Source organism: Battus philenor, unplaced genomic scaffold, assembly GCF_028537555.1.
Source record: "Battus philenor isolate CCGP_79_NKW_IND1 unplaced genomic scaffold, ilBatPhil1.0.hap1 SCAF_19, whole genome shotgun sequence".
Taxonomy (NCBI): Eukaryota; Metazoa; Arthropoda; class Insecta; order Lepidoptera; family Papilionidae; genus Battus; species Battus philenor.
Genome location: NW_027181681.1, coordinates 3530315 through 3556313, shown reverse-complemented (window position 1 = coordinate 3556313; position 25999 = coordinate 3530315). Strand labels below are relative to the sequence as shown.

The window sequence follows — 25999 nt, the reverse complement described above, 5'->3', positions numbered from 1 at the left end:
AAGCCTCTTTAATAGTTAGTAAATATACATAAGTAACACAAAAAAAGAATAATCATGTTTTTCGATTATCTGAATTATAAACTTAATTAGATTCAACACTATGTACTATGAACTCTCGATAAAGAATAGATATGCATGTCTGTAAAAACGCGGCAATTTAGCCGAATTTCAAACACAGAAATTAAACATTACATCGTACAGTGGATAAATAAATATTGCGTAATTAGAAAGTATCCGGAATGTTTATTACTTTCGTAAATGTTTACATAAAAACGGGTAATTATTTATTTCAAATGTTGAAAGAAATGCGAGGCCACAAAATTCCTAAACACTTATAATGACTTAGATATCAAAACGGGATATTTCGAGTAATATAAGTATGGTTATATATTCATATATCATATTATTAATGGTTCAGTTTTAAGTTGTTCTTTTATACTGTGGTTATTTTGGCAAGTCTGTTTTTTAAAAGGCATGTTGGTAGTACCGTGGAGAGTTTAGATAACAATCACAATAAGAAAAAAATGATAACAAAATATAGATTTAATCCGTTGTAATGTTATATAGAAAGTTTAAATATATTTCTTATATCGCAGTGGGTTATTTTTCATTTTAATTTTATTATTGCAAAATTGTGTTTATAAGTTTACTAGAACTCTGAAGGTTCGTCATTTTATATAATATATTTATACAAAATAATCAGAGATATTTTTTTATTTACCATAGAATATTTTTAAACACAACTATTTCTGTGGACTTCCTTCAAAATTACGTACTAAATAGATGATAATTCCAAAACATAAACAGTTTTTGTTAATTAGGAAATGATTTGAAACTCATGGAATAAATTCACAGCACTTTATTCAATTCCTGTGTCCACGTCGAGTTCTTATTACTGGTTTCAATTAAAAATATTAGTGTTTGTGATTTTTTTCTTAATGCAAATATAATAACTATATAATACAATTGATATGTTTATTGAGAAATACTTTTGCTTTAAATTTATTAACATATAATTTCTTATGTTAATCAATAAAACCATCAATCAAAAACTTCTTTCATCATACAGTAAAAATAGTAAATGTTTATTACGCCACTTAAGTTTAATTTTTTTTCTGTTTATATGTGTAAATAAAACGAAATATAAGAAATAAAAATAAATGGAATAAACATTTGCAACTTCTTTTATGTTTATACAAGTATTTAAAACGATATTTTTCAATTTAAACGTTTACCTAAATATTTACTAGATGACTTTTGAATACGTATTTAAATGGTTTTCCACATTGCAAATAAAAATAAAACAATTCTTTAGTCTAAATTTTTAATCATGTTTTTTGCATTATGAGACATAATGCAAAATACATAATTGAAAAATTTTTCATCTATTTACAAGCATTTTTTAGGGTTATAAGTGTTTAAAAAAGAATAATGAAGGGTTGTTAATTTTTGAAACATTTTAAAAGATTGGTTATTAGGTAATTCCTTTTTTAATATTATAAAAATAAAGGTATATTACCTATCAGCTAAATATTGTCCATGATTAAATCTAAATATCTTTTTCCCATTTCCTTCGTTTATCAGGACATTAAAAAATACCTATATAATAATACTATATAGTTTGAACTAATGAGGTCAAAAATCTCCAGGTATAGACTTCGGTTTTCTAATTTTAAGCGTGTTTAAATATTTTATTTACCACATATTAGCGACTTTATATTTAAGAAACGTACGAAGTGAGGAGTGATAGTTTTTTTTGCCGTGTCGCCCTCAATCGAAATACATAACGTGGCCACATAGAGGCAATCTCTAGATGGACATCGGCAGCAGAGTCCGCCATCCGATCTCACAGAACACAATACCACTGGCACACGCGTTTAACGGAAAAAGAAATGGCATAACAACTGTAAAACTTCTCACATTTGTGACGGGGATAGTAAGAACAATGGTATTGTTGAAGTTTTTTTAGTACGGGAACTCTCGTATCAAATTTTTGCTCACAAACACCTGTTATTTGGTTTACGAAGAGCCGCGTCGTGGAGGCGGGCGCGTCGCGCGGGGGCCAGCCGTGCACTGCCGCGTCTGATTACCCGGCCGGTACGCCGGCCTCGGTCCGACAACACAGAGCCTTCCAGCTGGTGCAGGTTAATGTTGTACATTTATACCCATAACATCGTTGCCTCTCAGAGGAATTTCGGCGTTCATTACACAAAAACTATCTGAACCAGCGAACTTCTTTTTCGCTTAACAGTCAATGAATAAACAGTTTTTGGATAGATTCTGAAATTCGTCTAGGTAGACCCCGCAAAGGTTCAAGAGACTTGACATCAGCATGACAAGCGAGTAGTAGTTGGCAATTTGTGTGACAACTGGTTTTCTTGTAGTGGGGCCCACAAACATTTATTTGCTTTCGTTAGTGGAGTACTAAAGTATTAGCTTGCCTTTGTCTATCAATGCAAGTAGATAATATTTTAAGAAGCTCAACGACTGCTACTTGAATATTCCATATTGAGAAGCTGTAAGATTCTAACGAATCCAGCAAAATTTTTAAAAAGTGGTCTTTGAGGAAAAAGTCTGGAAATCTCTACTAATATTTTAACTGATGTTCGACTAATATTTTTTTAATTTTAAATATCATATTGATCACAAGAAGTAAGAACAAAGCAATATTTAAAAAAACCCTGTTCTCTCATTTCGCGTGTTGTAATAAATTTATTTACGTAAATAAATGAATAAATTAACATACTTTTTGGATGGATATATAGTTTAAATTGGTCTACTACAAAGATTTTTTTACTAAAAATACTTTTTTCCAAAAATTAATACTATTTAGAAATATACTGTATATATGTTGCAATAAAAGCTAAGATCTCTACAGTTATTTTGATCATCACAAATTAATTTAGTTATTTGTTTACTCCGTAAAAAAATATAGAAATATTAACAATAAATGTTTGTTTCTTAAAATTATTTATGTTATTCATATTTTACTCTTACTAAGGATTTGATACTGAATCTTCATCGTCATCCTCGTCATTTCAGCTCGTAGACGCGATTTCAAGGCATATGCCTCCTTCAAAGATGTTTATAATCGCCATGCTTGGCCGACGGGATGGCGATCGCAGTGTGGTATAACAGTATGCAGAGGATGCTGTTGCCCATTATCTGGAAACTTACAAGTGAGCAGTGGCAATCCTAAATAATTAATAAACAGTGTGTGAATTATAACGTTATATTCTGAGAATCGAACCCGCGATATATAATAGCAAGTCTCAGTCCTCTACCGCTTGTTTACCACTGCTCGGCAAATTTACAACATACATACAAATATACAATAGTAAAAAAGGACACAGAGCTAACAGTAATTTAAATAACAGACTATATACAATAGTAATAATGAGATAAACAATTTATCAAAGTTTTTAATGTTAGTTATTATTATTATTTAATAATTTCACATAATAATTTAAGAAAATAGTTTATTTTTTTCCACTCCTAAATTGTTTGTGACATTATTGTAATGATATTTTGAGGAATTTATACCAAATGACACTTCTATTGTTTATTCATTGACATCGCGGTTTAGAAGAAGCGGCGCATCCAGTACGTTGAGGCATTCCTAACTAAATCGTCCGCCGGAGAAAGTAAACTCTACCAGCGCTGGCCATTCCCATGCACGCTCACGAACTGATTGCTACTATATTTTAATTAGTTTGCAGTCAACATATGACTAAATGTGCTAAAACTGAAAATATATTTTATATCGTAATTTATCATAGTTTACGAAAAAGTCCAGGAATATCCGAATACGCATGAAAACTTTCACAAGTAATTAAAAATGGTTTTTCAACGAGTTTTCCCATGTTTTATGAGACATAGATGGTTATATGAAAGTACGGTTGTTTTCTAATTTACAGGAAATCCGGTGGATCTTGAGCAAGGAAAAGACTTCAACGAGTTAATAGCAACTTTGTCTTCAATACAAAAAATAATATTGCTAGTAACGGCGGCGTTTTGAAAATTATTCTTTTAAATATTCAATTTGTCATTATATGTTAATGATTACATTTTTATGTACGTTTTACAAAGGAAATAGGTTATAAATGTTTTTTATAGGGGAACGACGTGATAATAAAACTAAGCAAGTTTCTTTGTGTAAATGTCGTAAACTTTGGTGAAAACAATCCTCGATTATTGATTGGCTGTAATTAAGTTCGTCTCGTTGAAAAATTTAACAGACAGGAAAGTAACTTCATTTATGAATCTAAGATGTGATTTTTGAACATTTTAAATGGCACAACTACATTAAGTTAGAAACACTTTCATTCTTCATGGACATCGAATGCTGCCAAGAATGGTCTCCGAGGTTGTTGAAAATAAAATCAGAGAAATGGTTTAGTTGATTTGCGAACCCATTTATTTAGGATTATTGGTTATAAATAAATAAGCTCATTTACTATCTACGAATGTATGGTACATTCTATCGATTAATGAATGTTTTCAGAAATAATGAATAACGTAATAAAATATAGTAAGCGTTTTCAAAATACATATTACTGCATATCAAAATTAATTATTGTTTACTATCTGCTTCTTCGGACTTTGTACTTCAGAAGTTATTTGTTTGTCGCATTCCAAAAAAAAAACATAAAATATTGTAACAGTATTTCAGAGTAATCGCTTTATACAGACTGACTGGAAATACGTGTAAAAGTTTTAAAGCTTTTTGTTATCGAATGAACTATACATTCAAACCTTTAAAGCTTTGTCGACTTTAACTCATTAATTTTAAAAAAATAATTCGTTAATGGTTAATTTTATTTGACATTGAACCAGTTATCACGGTGCGTCTTGATGTAGATTTTCGTAAACGTAGGTCTGTATTAAGAAGAGAAATAAAGCCAAATAAATGTATTTATATACTTATTTAAATTACAATTACAAGTAAAAGTACATATAAAACCTCGCAAGTGAGTGCTTATATATCAATAATAATGTTAATAAACCTTTCATAATATACTGTTAGCGGTAATTTCCAAATAGCAACCAAACTTGCGTGATAATACTTGCATGACAATAACCAATAGATCTCATGTTAAAATTTAAAAACGAAACTTACTGGCATGCAATTTGAAAGTACGTTTTACTTAATAGAAATATTAACTAATAATGATCACGTCTGTATTAAGTTATATTTACAGGCCAGTTCTTCTATATAGAATAAATTATTAATGGATGTAGCATGATGATTTATTGATTGCTTTAATATTATAAGGATCAAGTAGTATTCCGCATTCTATAATATAGTATATTATAGTTTGACTAATGTAATATATCAATCAATCAAATAATAATATTACTGAACTAATCATTATCATTTTAGCGATAGTATGTCTACTACTCGACATAGACCTCTCGTATTGATTCTCCAATAAAGCCGGTTAAAAGTGGTCTACAACCATTGTCGGATGATCTTTACAACGTCATCTCTTCACCTTATGGGTGGTGATGCCCGTCCGGCGTTTTTTTTTCCCTTACTCTTCTCTAAGGAATTACATAAGTTTAGTAACTAATATAGCCCAGCGTATTGGCAACTTGAAGAGGCAGTGGGTAGGCTATTTGGCCGCAAACAGGTGTCCGCTAGGACCTTAAGATTATAGAGGGGAGATTACGGACCAACAAACCACCCAAAAGATGCACAGACCACTTAGTTTATGTTTTCGGAAGAAGCTAGATGTAGGCCGCTTCCAACCAGTTCTTCTAGAAATCTTCGGTGACGCCTATGTCCAACAGTAGACGTTTTACTGCGGAAATGATGATGACGATGACGGTTTTAAAGATTTAAAATTATTGTTATAATAAGATAAGCTACTTTATTTTCAGATTTTCATTTTTAAAATAATGATTCACTCCTAATTGCACGTTTGGCCTCTTTGAAATAATTTTGATTATATTTCAAATTGTGAATTAAATAAAAAAAAAAGATATTAACTCGGCTGGTTATTATTTTCTATTTTTTTATTTCTCACACAGATTATCTACGCCCCTTGACCAGTTAGATCATGTTTATTAAGAGATGATATATGTACACAGCTTACACACGTCATTTGCCTAAAGAGTACATTTATTTCAAAATATTTATAACCGTACATATAATAATTCTAAAACGATATTTGAGAAGGTGAATAAAACAATAACATTTTGTAAAGCTGGTTAACATTTTATTCATAAAAATATATACTTACGTATATTTTCAAAAAGTAAGGTTTTAAAAACATAGTTGCAATTTGACATGTGTGTTTATTTATAAAAGTACACTAATATTACAAGACAAATTACTATAATTGAATAATTTAACACATCTTTATAATTAATAATAAGAACGGTCATATTACAAAATTCATAGAACAATGCAGTTTTATATACATAAATTATAATAGCAATATTCGACTCTATTACAGTATTGATAAATGTTGCTATTTTTGTTGACAGGCGCTTAAATAAATTTACTTAAAAAACTAATAACTCCTTAAACTCTATATTCAACGTTAATATAACGTGAAATATAACATATACACTTAATTTTATGTCTATATTTAAAATTGTAACTACATGGTTGTCTGTAAAAGATATGCAAAAATGAGAGATAATTTATTTTTATATGAAAAATAGGTGGTTACCATATTTAACGACAACCTTGGTTTTAATACTAATGCAGTATGTATACCATAAAGTGTTTGTTACGCAGGACTGGCAGCTTGTGGATGCATCATCAAGGTGACGTCTTGTTGTGGTAACAAGGAGTGTTTTTTCTTCTTAGCTACCGTGTCGGTTCCCCATGTCCACTACGAAATGAAATAAGTTATAAGATTATTAATTACACTTATATTTCCACAATTAGGAAATGACCGATATGTGTAGCGTTTACGTGAGAATGCTCTATGCTACTGGCCACTACGCCCACTATACTTTTAAGAATTAAATTATCGCTGATCATTCGAATTCAAATTTGAACGCCGATTTGAATTCTTACGCTAATAGTGAGATATTGCTGACATTGTGTTTGGTTCTTTTAATATCTAAATTGTCGTTATAATACGCACCACATAGGGGACAACTGAATAGTGGCAGCCCAGCGTAGATCGCGGGTTCGATTCCAGTGATAAAATCTTATATATATAATTCACACTTTGTGTATTAATTATATAGGATTGCTACTGCTCACAGACAAGTTTCCAGAGGCTAGACATCAGCGTCCTCTGCGTACCATAATAAAACAGCAATCACAAACTCGCTTGCCAAACGTAGCGATTATGGTATTGTACCCCCTAGATATCTTTGGGGCAGGCCTATGCCGTGCAGTGGGTGTTTATAGGCTAAAACGAAGACAAACGACGAAACTGAGTCTCTTTTTCTCATCTATGACGAAATAATAAACACCTGCACGAGGGGTTTACCACGGTCACCGTCTAAATAAATACTTGGTTTTTTATTACCTATCTATGTCCCAGGGAGTATTAGTGACAATGGTAGTCCAGTAATTAGGTAATGATTATGACTTTTGATTTACAAAAGGTGAAAGCTTTGAGTAGTTATATAACTTCACTATTATTTTACACGAAAAAAAAAACGGAACAAATTGATACAAGAATCTAAATCAGTGCTTAGACCATTATGCTCTTTAAGAGAAACAGGGAAATAAAAGTATAAAGGTAGATAAAAAAGATTAAATTCTCTCTTATTGATCTTACCAGTGGCCTACCAGTCTACCAGTGGCCCCTGACAGATTTACCTCAAAACAATCAGACTCCCTAGATACTGTACTACTATATAGATAACCTCCGGAAATAACCTTATGGAGAGATAGAATATAGAGAAAGAGATACAAAATACTTACGACAAGAACAGCGAGGGTGAGTCCAAGGAAGTAGCCAGCTAGTACATCACTCCAGTGGTGCTTGAAGTCGGAGACGCGAGAAAGTGCCGTGAACCAACTTAGCATCACCACGACGAACTGCAGCGAGTGGCGAAGTACCCTCGTACCACGCCACACCATACGTTTCTCTAAGTACAACTGCGCAAAAGAACTGTAGTTAAAAATAGGAGGCAATTTTGTCGTCTCTGCGTATTATCCGCGAAGTAATTCATAAAACAAACATCTTGTACGTGTGTGAGTGTCTGTGTATGTGCGTGTGCATTCGTTCGTATGTGTATATAATCATGATTATAGGTACATCGTGATTATATGTTATATTCGCGTTAGTATTGTTTCATCGTTCTCCCTTGGCTTAGCCAAGCTCCTTCATCTTGATCAGCCATAGGACATCTACTACTGGACACAAGCTTTTTGCATATATGTATATATATGTATAAGTTATAAGTCTATGTTAAGATTAACAAGGTCGTTTGTTCACCTTGTTCCATGTTCCTTAATTAAATTAAACTAGAAAACCTAGTTTACATTGACCAGTTGAAGTAAGCCATTCAGAGAGATCACTTAAGATTTTGTCGTATTTAATTGTTCAAGAGGCGAAGAAGAATGATAACGACGGGCCACTATTTGGTTTAAATAGATATTTATAATTTTATATGTGTACATGCGAAATTAATTATGAACTGTACAAATAACTATACATTTCACAGTACGGAATTACAAAGCAAGAAATGTTTTAGTCAGAGGTGTGAAACATTTTTTATAAAAGGTACACAAAATCGTGTAATATGTGAACATGTAAAAGTACTATGTTATAGGGGTGATTATTTTCATCGGAATACTCAGTAAGGGAACTTTAATCTGTAAAAATTATTTAAAAATGCTGTAAAGTATATTTAAGGCACGGGCACGACGTGGGTATTGTTCTGCAGTAGACCCTGGACAGCTTCGAAAGACCTCAGTAAGGTTATTGAAAGACTCTGAACGCAGCCTATTTTCAACAGGTCCTATTGAAAATCTATGAAGGAAGCTACATAAGCAGCGAATATTTTACGGCTAAATGATGATGATGTTATTATTCTCTAAGGTCGAAAAGTTGTATTGGCAACTTACAGCCAAGTAGACCATAGTGTAAGCAGACCAGGCTGAGTGCCCGCTTAGGAAAGACATGTGCATATCTCCGAACTTCTCTGTGAGGGTTCCAGTGCAATGGTATTCATGAGGTTGGATGTACCGTCCGCGCCATGCTTCAGCTCCGCAGTCCACCGACGGCTTGCATAACTAAAAGAAGAGACAAATGATTAATATTTAATGTCGCGTCGTTGTAAGTAAGAAAAGGATCAATATTTAGCCACTTCCGCAGATGCAGCGGCAGTCATGCAACAAAGTGCACCGCCCGCCAGCCCGCTGATAAATGCGCATGTGGCAAACAATGCGAATTACACAACTACCACCGTTAAATCACTCAACACGTGTTTCATCCCTCGACGGGGCATCTTCAGGAGTTATGTTACACCGATTAGTGACTGACTGACTCTATGCTTAAAATTGTTTATGATGTAGATGGTAAAAGGGCTAGAGGATGGTCACCTACTCAATGGAGTGACGCAGTTACAAAAGCCTGCAACACCACTCTGAACGACTTAATAAAACCTTTCAGAAAACAGAAAAGCCCTAAAAAAGGTAGCAGAGACAGACATGATTGGTAGTGATTTTTTGCCGCGAGGAAAGAAACTAAGAAGACCATCATCATAAAAGGTAATTATGGAAATAATCCGCAAAATGACTGCCATTGATTGTTTGTGCCATCAGTTTTACAAATCGTTGTTTTTTGCATGGACAATTGTCGTCGCCTGACCAAAAGTTCGAAAAACAATAACATTATTCATTTACGCACTTGAAAATAGAACTAAAAATATTGTGTATCTCCAAACATTACGATCTTTTAATTACTATTTCGTTATGCTTTATTGCTCTTTTTATTGCTCGAATAAATTATTCATAATTAAGACAATAAAACGTTCGTAGGTTCTGCTAGTAAATGAATAAATACGACACAAGGAAATGGAAATCTGTTGTCTCTGAAATCCGATCTGTCGTCTCAGCGTATTATGTGTTATTATTTACGTTAAGATCGATGTATAGGGTAAAGGACACCCATTGAACCATAAATGAGTTTATGTTTTTTCTGAACCGCAAAAGTGACATAGGAATTGCTCGTTTATTTTCTCGTAGGCTTTTTAAAGGTCGTCGTTTCAGACCATAGACACCCACTGCATGACATAGGTCTAAAAATCAACTGGGGGATATACCATAATCGCCACGCCTAGTATGAGGTTTGGCGATCGCAGTGTGATATTATGGTATACAGAGGACACTCGATAGTAAGCAGTTGCAGTGTCATAAAATTAATGCACAAAGTGTGAATTATATAAGATTACATCCCAGGATTTGAACCTGCGGTATACGATCGCAAGTCTTAGTTGCTCCATGCTATCACTGCTCGATGCTAGGCAAGGTAATGTACAGTTGTTTTTTGTAAATTTAAAGTTAATTTTCTTTGGAATTACTCGAACAATCAATTGTATAACTTCACTCTCAAACTATGATAGCTAAATATTGCACTTTCAGATGCCAGAAAAACTTTAAGGATTTTTTAACACGTTCATTGATTTAAAAGTTTCATCATTAATTTAAAAGTTTTTTAAAAAAAAGTGAAATATTTGATGCAACAGGATTGAGCCATGCCCCATCTTAGTCTTTTTAAAATTCTTACGCCCCCAATGTACACATATGTGTAGAGTCCACTTTCGAATTGCTCTCCTTAACAATCATGTTGCTCCTCTGTGGGGCGTGGCCCCAGCGTTGGGAAACACTGATTTAGTATAATTAGCGACAGGAATCTCGTAACCTTGTTTTGACATTGCGAAACTTTGAGGTGTCAGTAAATAAATATTAACCTCTTTGGTGGTATTTTTGTTGAAATCTAACCTAATTAATAATCAAATTTAGGCCTAAATAGATAATATGACAGTCGGTTGCCATGAGGAATTATAATATAATAGTATATTGATAACGATAACGTAGTTCCGAGTGATATAATACGAAACAGGCTGACTTATCAAAGCGCGACCGAGTTCTATTAATAACAATTTTATATCGATAATAAAATAAAACTTAATATTTTTTTTCTCATTAAAATAGAACTAAAATATATCTATATATCATCACACACATATTTTTATTCTTTTCATTTATTGCAATCGTATAAACATTTATTTATATTTATGTTCAATAAAGAATATATGTATATTTAAATAATACTTGTAATAATTAAATTAATACTCAATTACTGTTTAAACATATAAAAACGTTCCGGCATACGTTCGTCCGCATTTGCAAATATAAACACATAAACGTAAACCTAACAATTTCCTGTTTGCAACGATCCATAATACACTATATTGCATATCCATTTTATTTAAATTATTCGCTATTAAATGTATATATGGATTCATAGTTATAATTGTAATCAATAGATTTATAACCAATCACCTTTTATGCTTCTCTTTTTATTAATCACTCTGTATTTTCATTTCAAAACTTTGGGGTTGGGGTATATTTTCACATAATTTTTAAAAAAATTACCAAAAAAAATCAGTAAATATTGGTTGTACACAGAAGTCCTTGTAGGTGGACATCCGGTCCTGTACCTGCCGGTCTTTAATCTTAACTACAGGGAACACTTACGTCAAGAAAATGCGGCCGCGGTCTGCCGATGACGTTCTTGGCAATGTTTGTGGTGAGTTCCACGAAGCAAGTGCCGAGGGCGAAGGATACGGTTGCGCAGTAGAAACCTCTCAGCCACGCGGGTACCGGTATGTTTAGGCAGCGTTGGCCCTCGCTTTCACCTCGCAGTAGTGCCCACTCGCAGATCAGGAACTGGACAAGCCACAAAATACTTTAGAAGTAGGTAAAATTATGTGGAGAGTAGTTACCTATCCTAAATGAAATAAAAGACTGTAGTATCAACAAACCGCATGACTTTTTCATCAACATCATATCACCCGATAGACGTTCAATGTAAGGCATGGATGCATAGACCGCGGCCCGCCGGTCGTATACTGGTGGCCCGCCGATAGGAAAAATAATACTCTCGTACTTTCGAAAAATATTGAATTCTAATTATTATATATACTTCTGGCGGCCGTTCAGCATCAGTCCATGATTTGTCCGAGTGGACCCTAGTCTTAATAAGTCTGTGCAACCATGATGTAAGGCATAGGCTTTCCCCAGAGATCGCCACGATGATCGCTGGGGAAACCGTACTGAAGGTAATTTCGGAATGCTTGTATAACATTATTATTTACACAATTACGAGATTTATATCATGAAGAATTCCTACAGTTGGGCGACGTATGAGTTATAGTTTTACTTTAGCCGTTAGTCTTCTCTTCAATCTTTTTTTAACTTTTTTTTAATTTTTGATGTCTGATCTTTCTGCAATGTTGTATAAAATAAATTTATAATTTTTTTCATGTATAAGGTACACATAACAGAACCATTATTTATATGGTTACTATTAATATAATTTTAATTTATGCTGTTGTTGTACCTAGATAAATAAATAAATAAATCATCATCACGATCATCATTTCAGATGAAGAATGTTCATTATGGGATTAGATAAGCGGTCTGCACCTAACGTCTTCCGGCTACCTTAACAAGGTTGTCTGTGCACCTTGAACGATAGTTGAATATCGAATAATTCGTTATTCTAAAGTGGATAGTACGCATAGTTACCGTTAATATAGGAAGACCGAGACCGACGACCCTGAGCACCGTGGTCGAGACCGTGTCGTCCTTGTAGGGAAACATGAGGGACTCATCGCCGCAGAAGAAGCCTCTTTCGAACGGCACCCATATGGACCGTGTCACGTAGATACAAAAAGTCACTGCGAATTAACTTATATTTAGAAAAAATTTCAATAAGTTATAGCCGATATAACTTTTTATATAAACATAATGTAAAATTTCATTCACATCTTAATATATGTTATTCTTAAAATTTTCTAAAAAGCTTTATTCTTCTTCGGTTTAATGATATATAATATTTGTTGTAATAGTTGTAATTTCTGTGAAGTGCTTGTCTTGCGAAAGCCTACAACAAACTCTGAAATTTTTTTATGCTCTCCTCACATCAGGGCACGTTAGGAACTCTTGTAGTTCTAAGTTGAAGGATACCATTACAGATAAGCTCTAATTTAAGTTACTTTCAATTTGGTATACTATGACGTACACAATCAACATCATAAGGGCGCTCAATTTGTTTTGAATTTATTAAAAAATGCAAGTAAATGCTTACTCAAATAACTTCAATTTTTTTTTAGAATTTAGAAAATTGATTCCAGTTTCTATTAAATTGGGCTCTTCCACCATTCATCGCATGACTTACATAAATCATCATTATTTGTAATCCTTAGTGAATAACAATATAAATCATGCTTAATTATTTTTTTCCTGTGCTAAATTAAATGTTAAGAAATGAACAAAAACAAAACTAATGGTATAGGTTAGATTATTAACTATCACATTGGTTTGCAATCTTATTTGCGCTTTAAACTCTTACATGTTGATGTTTCTTACATAAAAAACCGCATATATGTATACTCGCTCAATAACTATATTTTGGATTGAGTTCGGCTTCCTAAAGTACAAAAATCAAAATTTCTTTATTGTAAGCATTTACATGCCCTTTTGAATCGACGATTATTTTAACATAGTACTAAGCTACTACCGGCTTGAAACGCTGATCTTTTATAAAAAGCCGACTAGAAACTTAATAGTTGTTCTTCACGAATATGATTTTTGAGCATCAACAACATTTAATTTCACACAAAAACATCAGTATTGTATTATTGGATAGAATAAAATACTTTTTTCTATTATATATATTTAACGTTGATTTTATATTTATATTTCTCCACTGGCAGATATAGAGTTTTGCTGTGGAATTTTATTATAAATAAGTATATCTTGTACCATAAATGATATATTTATTTTTTTAACACGTAAACTTGGAGTAATAAGCTTATTTTTATTTCTTGTATTAATATTGTATCTATCACTGTTGTTATAAATAATTTTGAACGTTTTAGCCTATATATATACATATGCATAGAGACAAGATTATCATACATGTATTACACTGTATTGTCACATTAATAATGATAAGGCTTGCTATTTCTATGTTCGCTTTTCATTTTTTATAATTATTATATACTATATACTTATTATTCATGTTAGTATTCTTAAACTATGTTAGTGTGGTTAGTTATTTTTATAACTTCAATATTCCTGTTCAAGTCATTAGCCGTTCTATTTTAATTTATTTAGAAATATCCTTGTCAGAAAGTTCAAGTCATAATCTAATTCGGGAGCCAACGGAGGGGTGTACGTCATATATATTTTAAAGTTTTTTTTAATAATCGTGAAGCTGTCTAATTTACACAAAGCGAGCATTGATTTCGAGCAGCAGAAGGAAAGTCATTCTGTAGACCTTTACGGGAAGCCTGTCTTGCAATGGGCGTATATCAATTGACACGATGACGTTGAACAGATGGTCTCATAGATACGGCCACAAATTATTTATTATTGACGTATGGGGTATATAAAATGTATTACAATCTCGCAATTTTTAGCTTGTTATATCATAAGTAAAATTGTTAAAACTCTCAAAGTATAACACATCCTGCAGGTTTAAAGTAAATGTTTAATGTTATGAGAATAAAACTGCTATTGAATTGTATACCTAAGCGATTTGTTTGAAGCAACTTTGGACAGTATTCAAAATAAATGTAATTGTCTATATAACAAAGATTCGTTATAATCAAACATTGCTGATACAGATTGGTTATTAAAATTCTTTTAATAACTTATATTGTAGTTTTTTCCCTGGTCTCCTTTTTGTCACTTCTTTTGGGTGGAAAATCTATACTGATTAATTGGATATGGGTGTTAAAAATTTAAAGGGATAACTGTATAGCTCATTTGTCAGCAAAAACTTTTAAAGCTTTTACATCTGTTTTTAATCACATAAGTGATCGAGAACTCCAACAGGCTAAAAAAAGTTCTGGTAGTTCAAAGTTTGTAGGGACAGACAGTAAATAATTTGAACATATCCGAATTTTTAAGAGCCAAATGAAACAGTAAGGTTCACTCTGTGTTTGGCACTAATCGGTGTAACATAACTTCTAAAGATGCCCCGTGGAGGGGTGAAACACGTGTTGAGTGATTTAACGGTGGTAGTTGTGTAATTCGCATTGTTTGCCGCATGCGCATTTATCAGCGGGCTGGCGGGCGGTGCACTTTGTTGCACGACTACCACTGCATGTGCGGAAGTGGCTAAATGTTGGTCCTTTTTTACGTTATTTATTATTTCTAAAAACATTGACAGTAAATGAACAATACGAGGGCCAAACTGAAAGTTTTTAGAACTGGCAACTTAAAAGCATTATATTAAAAAAATAAGTTTAAATTTTGAAAATAGAACTCTTTACCAATAATATTGAGTATACATTTCATTCATTTGTCATTTGTTTTACGATTTGGCGGCAAATTGAAAATTGTCTGTGCACGTCAGAATGAATTTAAGCCGAGAAAATTTTCGTGCAATGATTTTTTATGACTTTCGATGTCATATAAGTCAACAAGAAAGTTATGATAGACTTCGATTGGCTTTTCACGATGAAGCCCCATCTCGTGCCACAGTTTACAACTGGTTTAATGAATTCAAACGTGGTCGAACTAATCTCACCGATGATTTGCGTGAGGGACGGCCTTCTATAGCGACGACTGAAGACAATATCAGTGTTGTGCGGCGTATGATAGAGACTGACAAAAGAGTGACCTATCAGCAGATTCGGACAAGTCTAGGCATAGGTATGAGTCAAGTGCACAAAATCCTCCATGAACATTTAGCGGTCAGGAAGCTTTGTGCCCGCTGGATACCGCATAATTTGACCGAGGCTCAAAAACTCCGCCGTGTTGATTGGTGCCGAGAAATGATCCAAAAATTTAACGGAGGTGACTCAAATGCTGTGTTCGACATACTAACGGGTGACGAAAGCTGGATTTACTGTTATGATCCGGAAACCAAAAGACAGTCTGCTCAGTGGGTGTTTCCTTCCGAAGAGTTGCCAACTAAAGTGAAGAGAGGTCGAAGTGTTGGAAAAAGGATGGTGGCCTCGTTCTTCGGAAAGACAGGTCATTACGCGACAGTTGTCTTAGAGGATCAGAAAACGGTTAATGCAGAGTGGTACACTAACAACTGTTTGCCACTTGTCTTGGAAAAAGTTCGAGAGAAACGACCTCGCAGCAGGATCCTCCTTCATCACGACAATGCCTCGTCGCACACCGCCAGGCAAACGATCGACTATTTGGCGACCTCAGACGTGGAATTACTGGGTCACCCGCCGTATAGCCCCGACCTCGCACTCTGCGATTTTTATTTATTCCCGAAAATAAAAGAAAAACTTCGAGGAAAACATTTTATGGACGCCGAAGAAGCAGTGGCTGCGTTTCAAAACGCCGTCGAAGAGACCCCTAAGGCCGAGTGGGCAAGGTGCTTTTCTCAATGGTTCCATCGAATGCAGCGATGTATTGATGTAAATGGACGCTATTTTGAAAAGTTATAATAAAACTAATAACTTGCTAGAATGCTTAGTTTTTGATTTTCTAAGAACTTTCAGTTTGACCCTCGTACATTCATGCCATTAACGCTTCCATACCTATAAAAATCATCGTGTATAATACACGATACCTGTAAGATATGTGTACGAGTATATACAAGATACCTCGGGAAGATTTAGCTATTGTAAAACCCCTTAGTTATCATCAGTATTTTGGAGTTGTTCGTGGATTTCTTATGAAAACAACTGACATTTTTTAAGCCATAACATAGTATAGAACAATCACAGTTCTATCACGGTAAATGTTTGTTTTGTTTCGAATAAATCGGCATCTACAAAAATCTAACAGTTGTAAATATAATTATGTTAAAGTTTAAATGATATCGTTTCTATATGTATGTATGTATATTGTATTTGCTATGCATGGCTCACATCAGAAATCGCAGAATAATACTAGACAGAGAAGCCATTAGGCTCTTAGGTCATTTGTGGGGTTGGTCCGTGGAGTTCTTGAAAATGCACTTTGGTTCGAATGCCCCTCGTAGATGTCTGATATGGCCGTACCACGAATTAGTCGGATGCACTTGGTTAACAATACTATCACTTCAGAAAATGTGGCACTGAGAGAAGAAATAGCAGAAGAAACTCCAACAAACGCTTTTATCTATGAGAAGACAAGTCCCGGCCAGTGTACGAGGCTGTTTCTCCAAGTTTGGAGGAGTCTGGCTGCCATTTTAGTATAATTACCAGCGGCAAGCTTGTGTCACCAAATCATGGTGTAATTTATTTTAAAATAAGAATACTTTATTATTGAAATTCGTATGAGTGATCTGCTTGGTGTGGCTGTTAAAAGACTGATATAAAGAATCATGTTTAACCAACAATTTATGATACTATATCACGGCATGAACAAACAGCGTAAATCTATATTTTGTGGCTGAAGTTTAACATATAAATTGTATCGAGTCAAAAACAGTTCAAGTTAACTGTTATAAACCACGGTTACCGAGAAAGTTGTTAACATACTTACAAGTAACTTGTTGGTAATGGTTTAGTTTTCGATATTAATATACAGAATGCTTTATTGTAAATTTACATTTAAATTATATTTGTTTTTATTTTAATAATATTGTTTTTATGTTTTCATAAACGTTATAAAGGGATATTAAAAGAATAGAAAAGTATTTTCATAAATAAATTATTTGACTTTTAATGTATTTAATTAATCATATGATATGTATGTATAAAAATATGTATTTTATTCCATTGTAAAAACTTCTAATAATTAAAAGAATAATACTAATTATATGTAAATTTTGTAATTATAAATAACAACGAAATAACTTACGCGCACAAAACAAAAAGCCATCGACCACGATTTTCCTCAGGACAAATACGGTGACGTCTTCCCGGGACATCTTAACGACACTGAGGCAGTGTAGCAACTGAAGCCTGGCTTACTGTGAACCGCTATATGTATTACGTCTCAGCCGAACCCATTTCGCACAGAGTAATCATGAAACAGAGCGTCATTAGCTTGATATATTGCTTATGTTTATTTATTTTTTTATACTGTAATTATTCTATCCAATAACAGACGAGTGATTCGTCCGCTTCTGGCTAAACTATATATGTTGATCGTGGTAGCGGTAATATATGCCTTATGCTATATGTATATGTAACATTGCAAATAAAGTGCAGATTCTTCAAAGTTTAAAATTGTATTAATAGCACTGGTTATGATCGTTCATGCACAGTTTCTATTTACAAAGTGAATTTAAAATGAGCGGTTTCTTTTATTTATCTTGCAATACAATGTTGTTATATTGGAATACAATTTTATATACGATAACGTATTTTAAAATCTGCGAAGTCTTGTTATTTAAAATCTAGCGTATCACATTGTTCATTACAGGATTTTACATTTTAAAGTCCTTTTTTTACACAGTTTGCTACTAGATATATTTTAAAAATAAAAAAGTCTGATTACGTAACAAAGGATTTTATATTTAAAACACTTCCTTTCACACTACGTTATAGGATATGTTTAATTTATAAATTCAACAGTTACAGTGGATTATATTTTTTTTTCCTTTATTTTACAATCGAAGCAACACATAATTTGTTGATATAAGTTAGAACAATTAATAATTACAGTAATATCGTTAGTTAATACCGAAAAATATCAAAACATAACAATGCTTCGATTTTTTTGTGTTCGATTGATACCTGGACAAAAGATGTGATAGTTGAAATCAGAAATTTACGAAGAAAACTATTAAGGATTGCATAAGGGTCATTAACATGTTTTGATTGTTTGCAATCTGTTATATATAATAAGGTGAAAATGACTGCGGAGACCGACGTCATAATCAAGGTCAAGGTTACTCCTAGTTAAAGTGATACTATTAATTACTCCTGGTTATAGTGATACTATTAATTAGACCTGGTTAAAGTGATACTATTAATTACTCCTGGTTAAAGTGATACTATTAATTACTCCTGGTTAAAGTGATACTATTAATTACTCCTGGTTAAAGTGATACTATTAATTATTCCTGGTTAAAGTGATACTATTAATTACTCCTGGTTAAAGTGATACTATTAATTACTCCTGGTTAAAGTGATACTATTAATTACTCCTGGTTAAAGTGATACTATTAATTATTCCTGGTTAAAGTGATACTATTAATTACTCCTGGTTAAAGTGACACTATTAATTACTCCTGGTTAAAGTAATACTATTAATTAATTACTCACGGTTGAAGTGATCACTTTGAAAAATTCTTTTTTCTTTTGAAATGAGAAAAGACAGTAATACTTAGCAGCTGAAAGTCTACATGGTTAGATAGTAAACAATAATTAATTGTAATATATCATACTATATATCGGAACTGTTGTCCGAGGTAAACTTTCGAATTCCTGCAGCAAAAGCGCGTTCTAGATCTATCTTCTTTTTATCAACGGCTATGACAAATATCGGTAAACGTGCACCCTTATACAGGATGTGTGACCTCCACAATTCATTTATTAGTGATATTGATATATTCTCGTGCTCTCTCGTATATTTTAAAAGACAATTTAGTTCGAAATTATTGAGTAGATACAATACAATTTAAACCTCATTGGAACGTGACGGCTTGCTGTGACTCGTAATTATTGTGGTGCGATCTGTAGAAGGCGCTGGATCTTTGATCCATGTTTAGTAGTGTTTTTATTTGTTTTGTCATTGTTTGAATCATTAAATGTTCTTAGTGAGATAGTTATAAAGCAACAATTGTAACTAATTTTATACTTCTAATTTTCTAAGTTTGTACTTTCTTACTACCTTTTGTTACGTAAGTATTAATATAAAGGTAGTTATAATTTTGGAAATAATTTATTTTAGAAAAGTGTGTCTTGGTGGTCGTTTCAGTACATAGATGCCCACTGCAAGGCCTATAGGCCTTTCCCGTAGATATCTAAAGGACGCTGCTACCCATTCTCTGTAAATTTCACTATAGCACTCTATCTAGCAATTTGTACGTTTAGAATAATATATATACATTTGACCCTATTTAAAAATAAGCGAATAGCCATATGCAAAATCGTACGAGGAAATTTTAGAAAATTTTTATAATCTTGGATGACAATAAACTCATTATTTCAGACGTTTGAAGTAAATTGCGCGACATAGGCCTCCTCTGCAGATTTCCGATATGACCGATTCGAAGCGGTCTGCATTCAACTTTAAGATGAATGTTATGTTACTATTATTGTAATAAGCAGAGTATAATCTTGCGCACACATACGCATGTATATATACACACTATACGCACTCCTGTGAGTTTATCAATTTGTCTGTTAAATGTATTAAGATCATAATAAATAATTTATTAAGGACAAAGAGGAGCGGTCTATTTCTATTCATAAAAGAAGATACCAAAGCCTATTTAAGACCTTAGTTATAAAATAAGTTCGCTCTAAAGAGGATCGCTTTAACAGGGACGACGAGGCCTAAGAAAATGTGAATCAGAATATTTTAGAAGCCCTTCGACATTTGGACCATTAATAAAATATTGATTTCTCTTTTTTTATTTCGTTATTATTAGTGACCTAATTTTTTGTATGAATATCCACTACTTTAAAGGCTACAGGCCCTAGACTTTGTGACGTAATATTTCCAGATATGTCGCTAAAAGTGTAACTTGATATGACAAGGGAATAGTTTAGAATAGAAAAATTGCAGATGTCTTATGAATGTCCCCTAAATAGGACCGACTGGAAGCGCCTGCCACCAGACTCCGACAAATTTAACAAGGTGGTCTGTCCATCATGTGGGAGGTTGTACTATGCCGCGATTCCCTGTACGTTGTCTCTAGTCCAGATCCTTAAGCCCCAAGCAGCCAATATAATAAAAAAATGTAATTTCTGACTCTTTTTTTTTGTTTTTGATTACTAGATATGTACGTATTTTACAGTAAGTTGTTGTTATTAAATATTGCACTATTTTCTTTGCATAAGTGTCAAAGAACTTCAGATAACACGCCAGTAAAATACTTCGCAGTCGACTATCAAACTATAAATGATTTCCCGAGACACGTGGACGTGCATGTCATTTGAGAAAAATTAATAATGTCTTGCTGTATGTATCAACGCCTTATTTAATTGCATATAGGTTATGTCGTAAACTGATCTTGCTTCTATTAATAGTGTTTTATATGTAAATAATATGATTTAATCTTAGACCATGAATAGACAAATGTTTGCAATTTGCACTTGGTGAAGATTGCGTTGTTTTGATGTATTACGATCAGTTAGTATTATTGATTTTTTAGTATTAAAAGACTTGTGTATGATTTTAAGTGTTAACGATGAATTGAAATACTTGAAAATATTGTACACACATCAGAATTTCTTTTAAATTTTATTGGAGAACAAGTGGAGACAGCAACTAAGTAAGGATTGACTCGCACAGTATTTATGTCGATTGTACATACGCTCTTCGGTGTAACTGGGCACAATTATTCCGAAGAGATCCCTCCACTAACGCTTTCACTTGGTAAGCATTGAGCAATCATATTATATTATATATAATCTATATTATAATCCAAATTAGATTATGATATTGTAGATATGTAATCGTTTTAATAAATACCACTTTATGAAAACGACAATATAACTCTGGCTGGCAATTTGTAAAATACAATGAGTTCTTCTCCTTCTTTGACACCCACTGCAAGGTCTATTATATTCTATGCATATAATTGCCACCATAATTTCCCTTTGCATGCATACAGGTCTTTGTCAAAGAACGCCACGATGGCTGGTCTTGCGGCCCTCATCCAGAGACTTCCTGTGTACTTAACTATGTCGTCGACCATCTAGTGGGAAGCTTTCCCACGCCACGTCTACCTGCTCGTGGTCGCCACTTGAGAATCTTTCCGCCCTAACGGCCTTTGGTTGCACGACCGATGTTCCCCGCCTATTGCCACTTCACACGAGTAATTCTTCGAGCAACGTCAGCGATCTTGATTCCTTTGCAGATTTCCTCATTTCTGATTCGATCTCGTCATGATTTAAATGATTTAAACTTTAAATATTTTCTTCAGATTTTTATTATCTTTGGTGATGCTGAACAACTTAAATGCATAGTCATCATTTTAAACATAAAACGTCCATTGTTAGACATAGTCGTCCACACTGATATCCAATAAGACCGTTTTGGAAGCGTTAAAGTATGCCTTAGAAAATTATGATAATGATGATAACTATATATCTCTGTCCCTCTCAAAAAGATTAAAAGCTTGCAGATACGTTATTTTTATATTATTTTGTTCTTATAACACAATTAATGTAGATAAGAAGTATATTTTAAAGATAGTTATTATTTTCAAATTATTTATGGTTTATCTTATAGTTTATCGCTAACTTTGTATTTTTATGCCGAATCGCTTGTTATCGTCTTATGAAGGTAATCGTACTATGTCAAACGGACAAGCTTTCGCACGCAACTTTACTTCATGATGTATCGTCTATGATATTATTGACGGGGTCTTAAAAGAAAGCTCAAGGTCGGTCAGAAAGCAATAAGAAATAATAAGAAATCAGAAAGCAGAAATCTATGCTCGGAGAGATGAATCAGAATTGAGGAGATTCGCAAATTTCCCATCTGAAGTGTCAGTAGTCGAGCACATTGCTGGTTGAAATCGGTTGCAGTTGGGGCCGAAAATTTCTCGGGTGTCGACCAAGATCTAGTAGAAATGGAGTGGATATGCCCCCCAAAGGTAGACCGACGAAATAACGTCAACGTTGCGGGAAGTCCCTGGATGCGAGTAACGTAAGATCGGTCATCGTGGCGATATTATGTCCTGCAGTTGACAACTTATATTTAAAAGATGGTGACCATGATGGCAAATTGTTACGTTTAATTATTAAGAACGCTGATTTTATTTTTTATAATTACTATATAGTAGTTTAACGTACAGTTACAGGCTTGATTTTAGACGTGGCTGCACAGGTATTTATTTGCCTATTCTATGCTGCATACAATTGACAAATATATAAAATATATTGGTAGAAAATATGTTTGTGTACCAGTACATAAAAAATATAATTTAAAACCTACAAAAATTTACTATAGTGTGCCAAAACAAAATGAAATGAAAACTAAAACATCTCTTTATATATATATATATATGGTTATATATATATATATATATATATATATATATATATATATATATATATATATATATATATAGTTGCGCGGTATCAACACGACGCTCGCGTGTGGGCTGTGACGCCGTGAAGGAGGAGGCGTGATCACAGCGAGGTCGTACGAGCCCGCCGTCTTATCCCTAGATAGCGCAAGCGTATCACTCAGATAGCCTCTGCCCGCGACCCTCCACGGATTTTTTGGAGCAACACACACTAACAGATAGATATCTACAGACGTCATATAAGTTATGCAAGATTTTAGCACGTGAATTAACATTATATATAAACCATATATATATATATATATAATGAAACAATATATATATATATGTATACTAGCTGATCCCGCAAACGTTGTTTTGCAAAAAAAATTTAAGTTTTTAATTAACAAATGTAAGATAAGGGTTGATCGGAGAGGGGTGAAAATTTAGGATTGTATGTATTTTTGTATGCTGAATCATAATAAAATAAAAACCAAAAAATTGTCTAAAAATATCACTTAGGGGTATGGAAAGTAGATAGTAGCCGATTCTCAGACATACTGAATACGCATGTAAAATTTGGTAAAAATCGGTCAAGCCGTTTCGGAGGAGTTCAAGTTCGAACACCGTAACACGAGAATTTTATATATTAGATATGTATATATATATATATATATATATATATATATATACATACATATATATATCACGTATTACTTAATACATTTTTGCTAAAAGTTCTAACTTATAATTTTAATACATAAATAACATCAGGTTTATATGTTGGTCATAGGAAAAAAAAGCTTAAAAGGAGTGAATGTATAGCTCATTTATCAGTTAAAATATTTAAAGCTTTTACACCTATTTCCAATTACCTGCATAAAGTGATCACTCTGAAAAATATAACATTATTTTTTTTACGCTGCAATATGACAGACCTGTAACTTCTGTCAGTAAAAAGTCTAGAGGAATAGATAATAAATAATAATTAATTTAAAAATGTAATCTGAATTTTGTAACGGATTTATAATCATTATATTTATAGTCTGAAATAATTGATTTTTGAATAGGATCTATCATAAATTGACAGCTATATCTTCCAAATCACGTTTAATACATTAACTACTTATGTACTGTAATGTATAAGTTTCATTCCTGTAAATGGATTTGATAGGCCTTATTGATTTGTCGCGATATGGATGACTAAGCACTTTTTGAGACTTTAAAAGTGCTTCAGAAAAAGAAAACCAAAAAGACGCTTAACATACTTAGAATAACACATTATAAACAATAAAGAATCTGATGTACTCGTTTATTTTATACACGTGTAACATTCGCAATATCATTTATAAGTATAGAATAAAAACAGATTAAGTGAGATATTTGGTTTCACGCATGGAATTTATTTGTATTTATAATTTGGGTCCGTCGCGTTGTAGAGAGATCGCTCGATTACAGTGGTCGGGGCGACCCGCATTACAGACTTAAACAGCCTTCCTTGCAATATTCAACCACCGAGTCGATATCAATTAGCTAATACATGCCAAGCGCCACATATAACATATATTTTTTTTTTAATTAAAAGCCTTTCGATATCTGATTCGCGAGTACTGAGTCCAAAGATGCTGTAGAAGCCAGAAATGCTAACAGCGCTCACCACCAATCGAATAAAATAATATCTTTGGCGTTCACATTCACCAAACATACTTGTCTATTACATAAATATAAACGCTGCTTTGTACTACTTTGTAAGTGCGTAGAAATTGTCCGTTAGAATTGAGTAAAACATAAGCGAATATTAGTTCGAACTTGACAGAACTAAATCCTTCAGCAGGTTATAGAGAATTTTCGCTGTTATACCTCTCTCCTACTTCCATTGCATACAGATTCACTATGAATAGATTAGGTTATTTCATTATTTGTGTAGTCTTTCGATATTTTTCCTTCTGTATATGTAAGTAAATCTATTTTATCCTGCTCTCTATGTACATCTGCGTAATATTATGCTAATATGGTAAAAAGTGTCTGGCGTTAGTTTATAAGGAAATATATTAATTTTATCTGTATCCTCGTCTCATATATGTATTTATAAGAATTTATATCCTATCATATTCTGGTTACCTTAAGTTTTTCAAGCACCGACGTTATAAATCACACAGTATGAGTATTTTTCATAAGCTTGTTATTCCATTTATACAACTGCATTATATATTTATTCAGACCTTGGTTTATGCAGTAAAGATAACAAATTAATTAAAACGATTAATAAAAAGTAAAGTAATCGATCGACCCTAGCTTATTGAACCGCGAAATTTGTGATATAAGGAACGTAAACATTTTACAATGCAGTTCATTGACTTTAGAGATGCGGGTCGGGTGATACACGTATGATTTTTACAGCTTGTTGACAAAAATCGATACGATCCGAAAATACGATGTCGTACTCCCTTTGTATTTTTGAAGCTCTCGGTGACTTTGGTTTTTTCTATCTTCCGCTAGGGGATTGAGACGTGGATGCTGAAATGTAATGACCGTAGACGCATGGATGCTTTCGAGATATGGCATTGGAGAAGAATGATGCGCATACCTTGGACGGTGAAACGGACTAACGTATCAATGCTCTATAACCTCAGTGAGTACGAGGTTTTCATATATTTGCATACAGAGTCTTTGAGTATTTTCGTCATATTAAGTAA

The 25999-nt window shown here is 33.1% G+C and overlaps 2 protein-coding genes across 2 annotated transcripts in view; both read right to left on the bottom strand.

Moving 5' to 3' along the window:
* Hil (Hillarin) overlaps positions 1-2042 on the bottom strand; it is an 84825-nt gene extending 82783 nt beyond the window's left edge. The window contains exon 1 of the mRNA XM_068764183.1: positions 1734-2042. The gene's annotated coding sequence lies outside the window, so the exon portion shown is untranslated. The remainder of the gene's footprint in view (positions 1-1733) is intronic.
* A 4352-nt stretch (positions 2043-6394) lies between these two features.
* Positions 6395-18054, bottom strand: LOC137921585 (putative phosphatidate phosphatase). The gene is made up of 6 exons (XM_068764384.1): positions 17972-18054; positions 12737-12888; positions 11684-11875; positions 9047-9214; positions 7898-8074; positions 6395-6845 (listed from the first exon to the last, which is right to left on the bottom strand). Exons 1-6 carry the CDS (start codon positions 18039-18041, stop codon positions 6741-6743), a joined length of 864 nt encoding a protein of 287 aa, XP_068620485.1. The 5' UTR covers positions 18042-18054; the 3' UTR covers positions 6395-6740.
* Between the last annotated feature and the right edge of the window lie 7945 nt (positions 18055-25999).

Coding starts and splice junctions, on each gene's coding strand:
- LOC137921585 (XM_068764384.1), bottom strand. CDS start 18,041: ATGTCCCGGGAAGACGTCACCGTATTTGTCCTGAGGAAAATCGTGGTC. Junction 9,215..11,683: donor CGCGGCCGCATTTTCTTGAC/GTAAGTGTTCCC, acceptor CTCTTCTTTTAG/TTATGCAAGCCGTCGGTGGA. Junction 8,075..9,046: donor ACACTATGGTCTACTTGGCT/GTAAGTTGCCAA, acceptor TCTTTTGCGCAG/TTGTACTTAGAGAAACGTAT.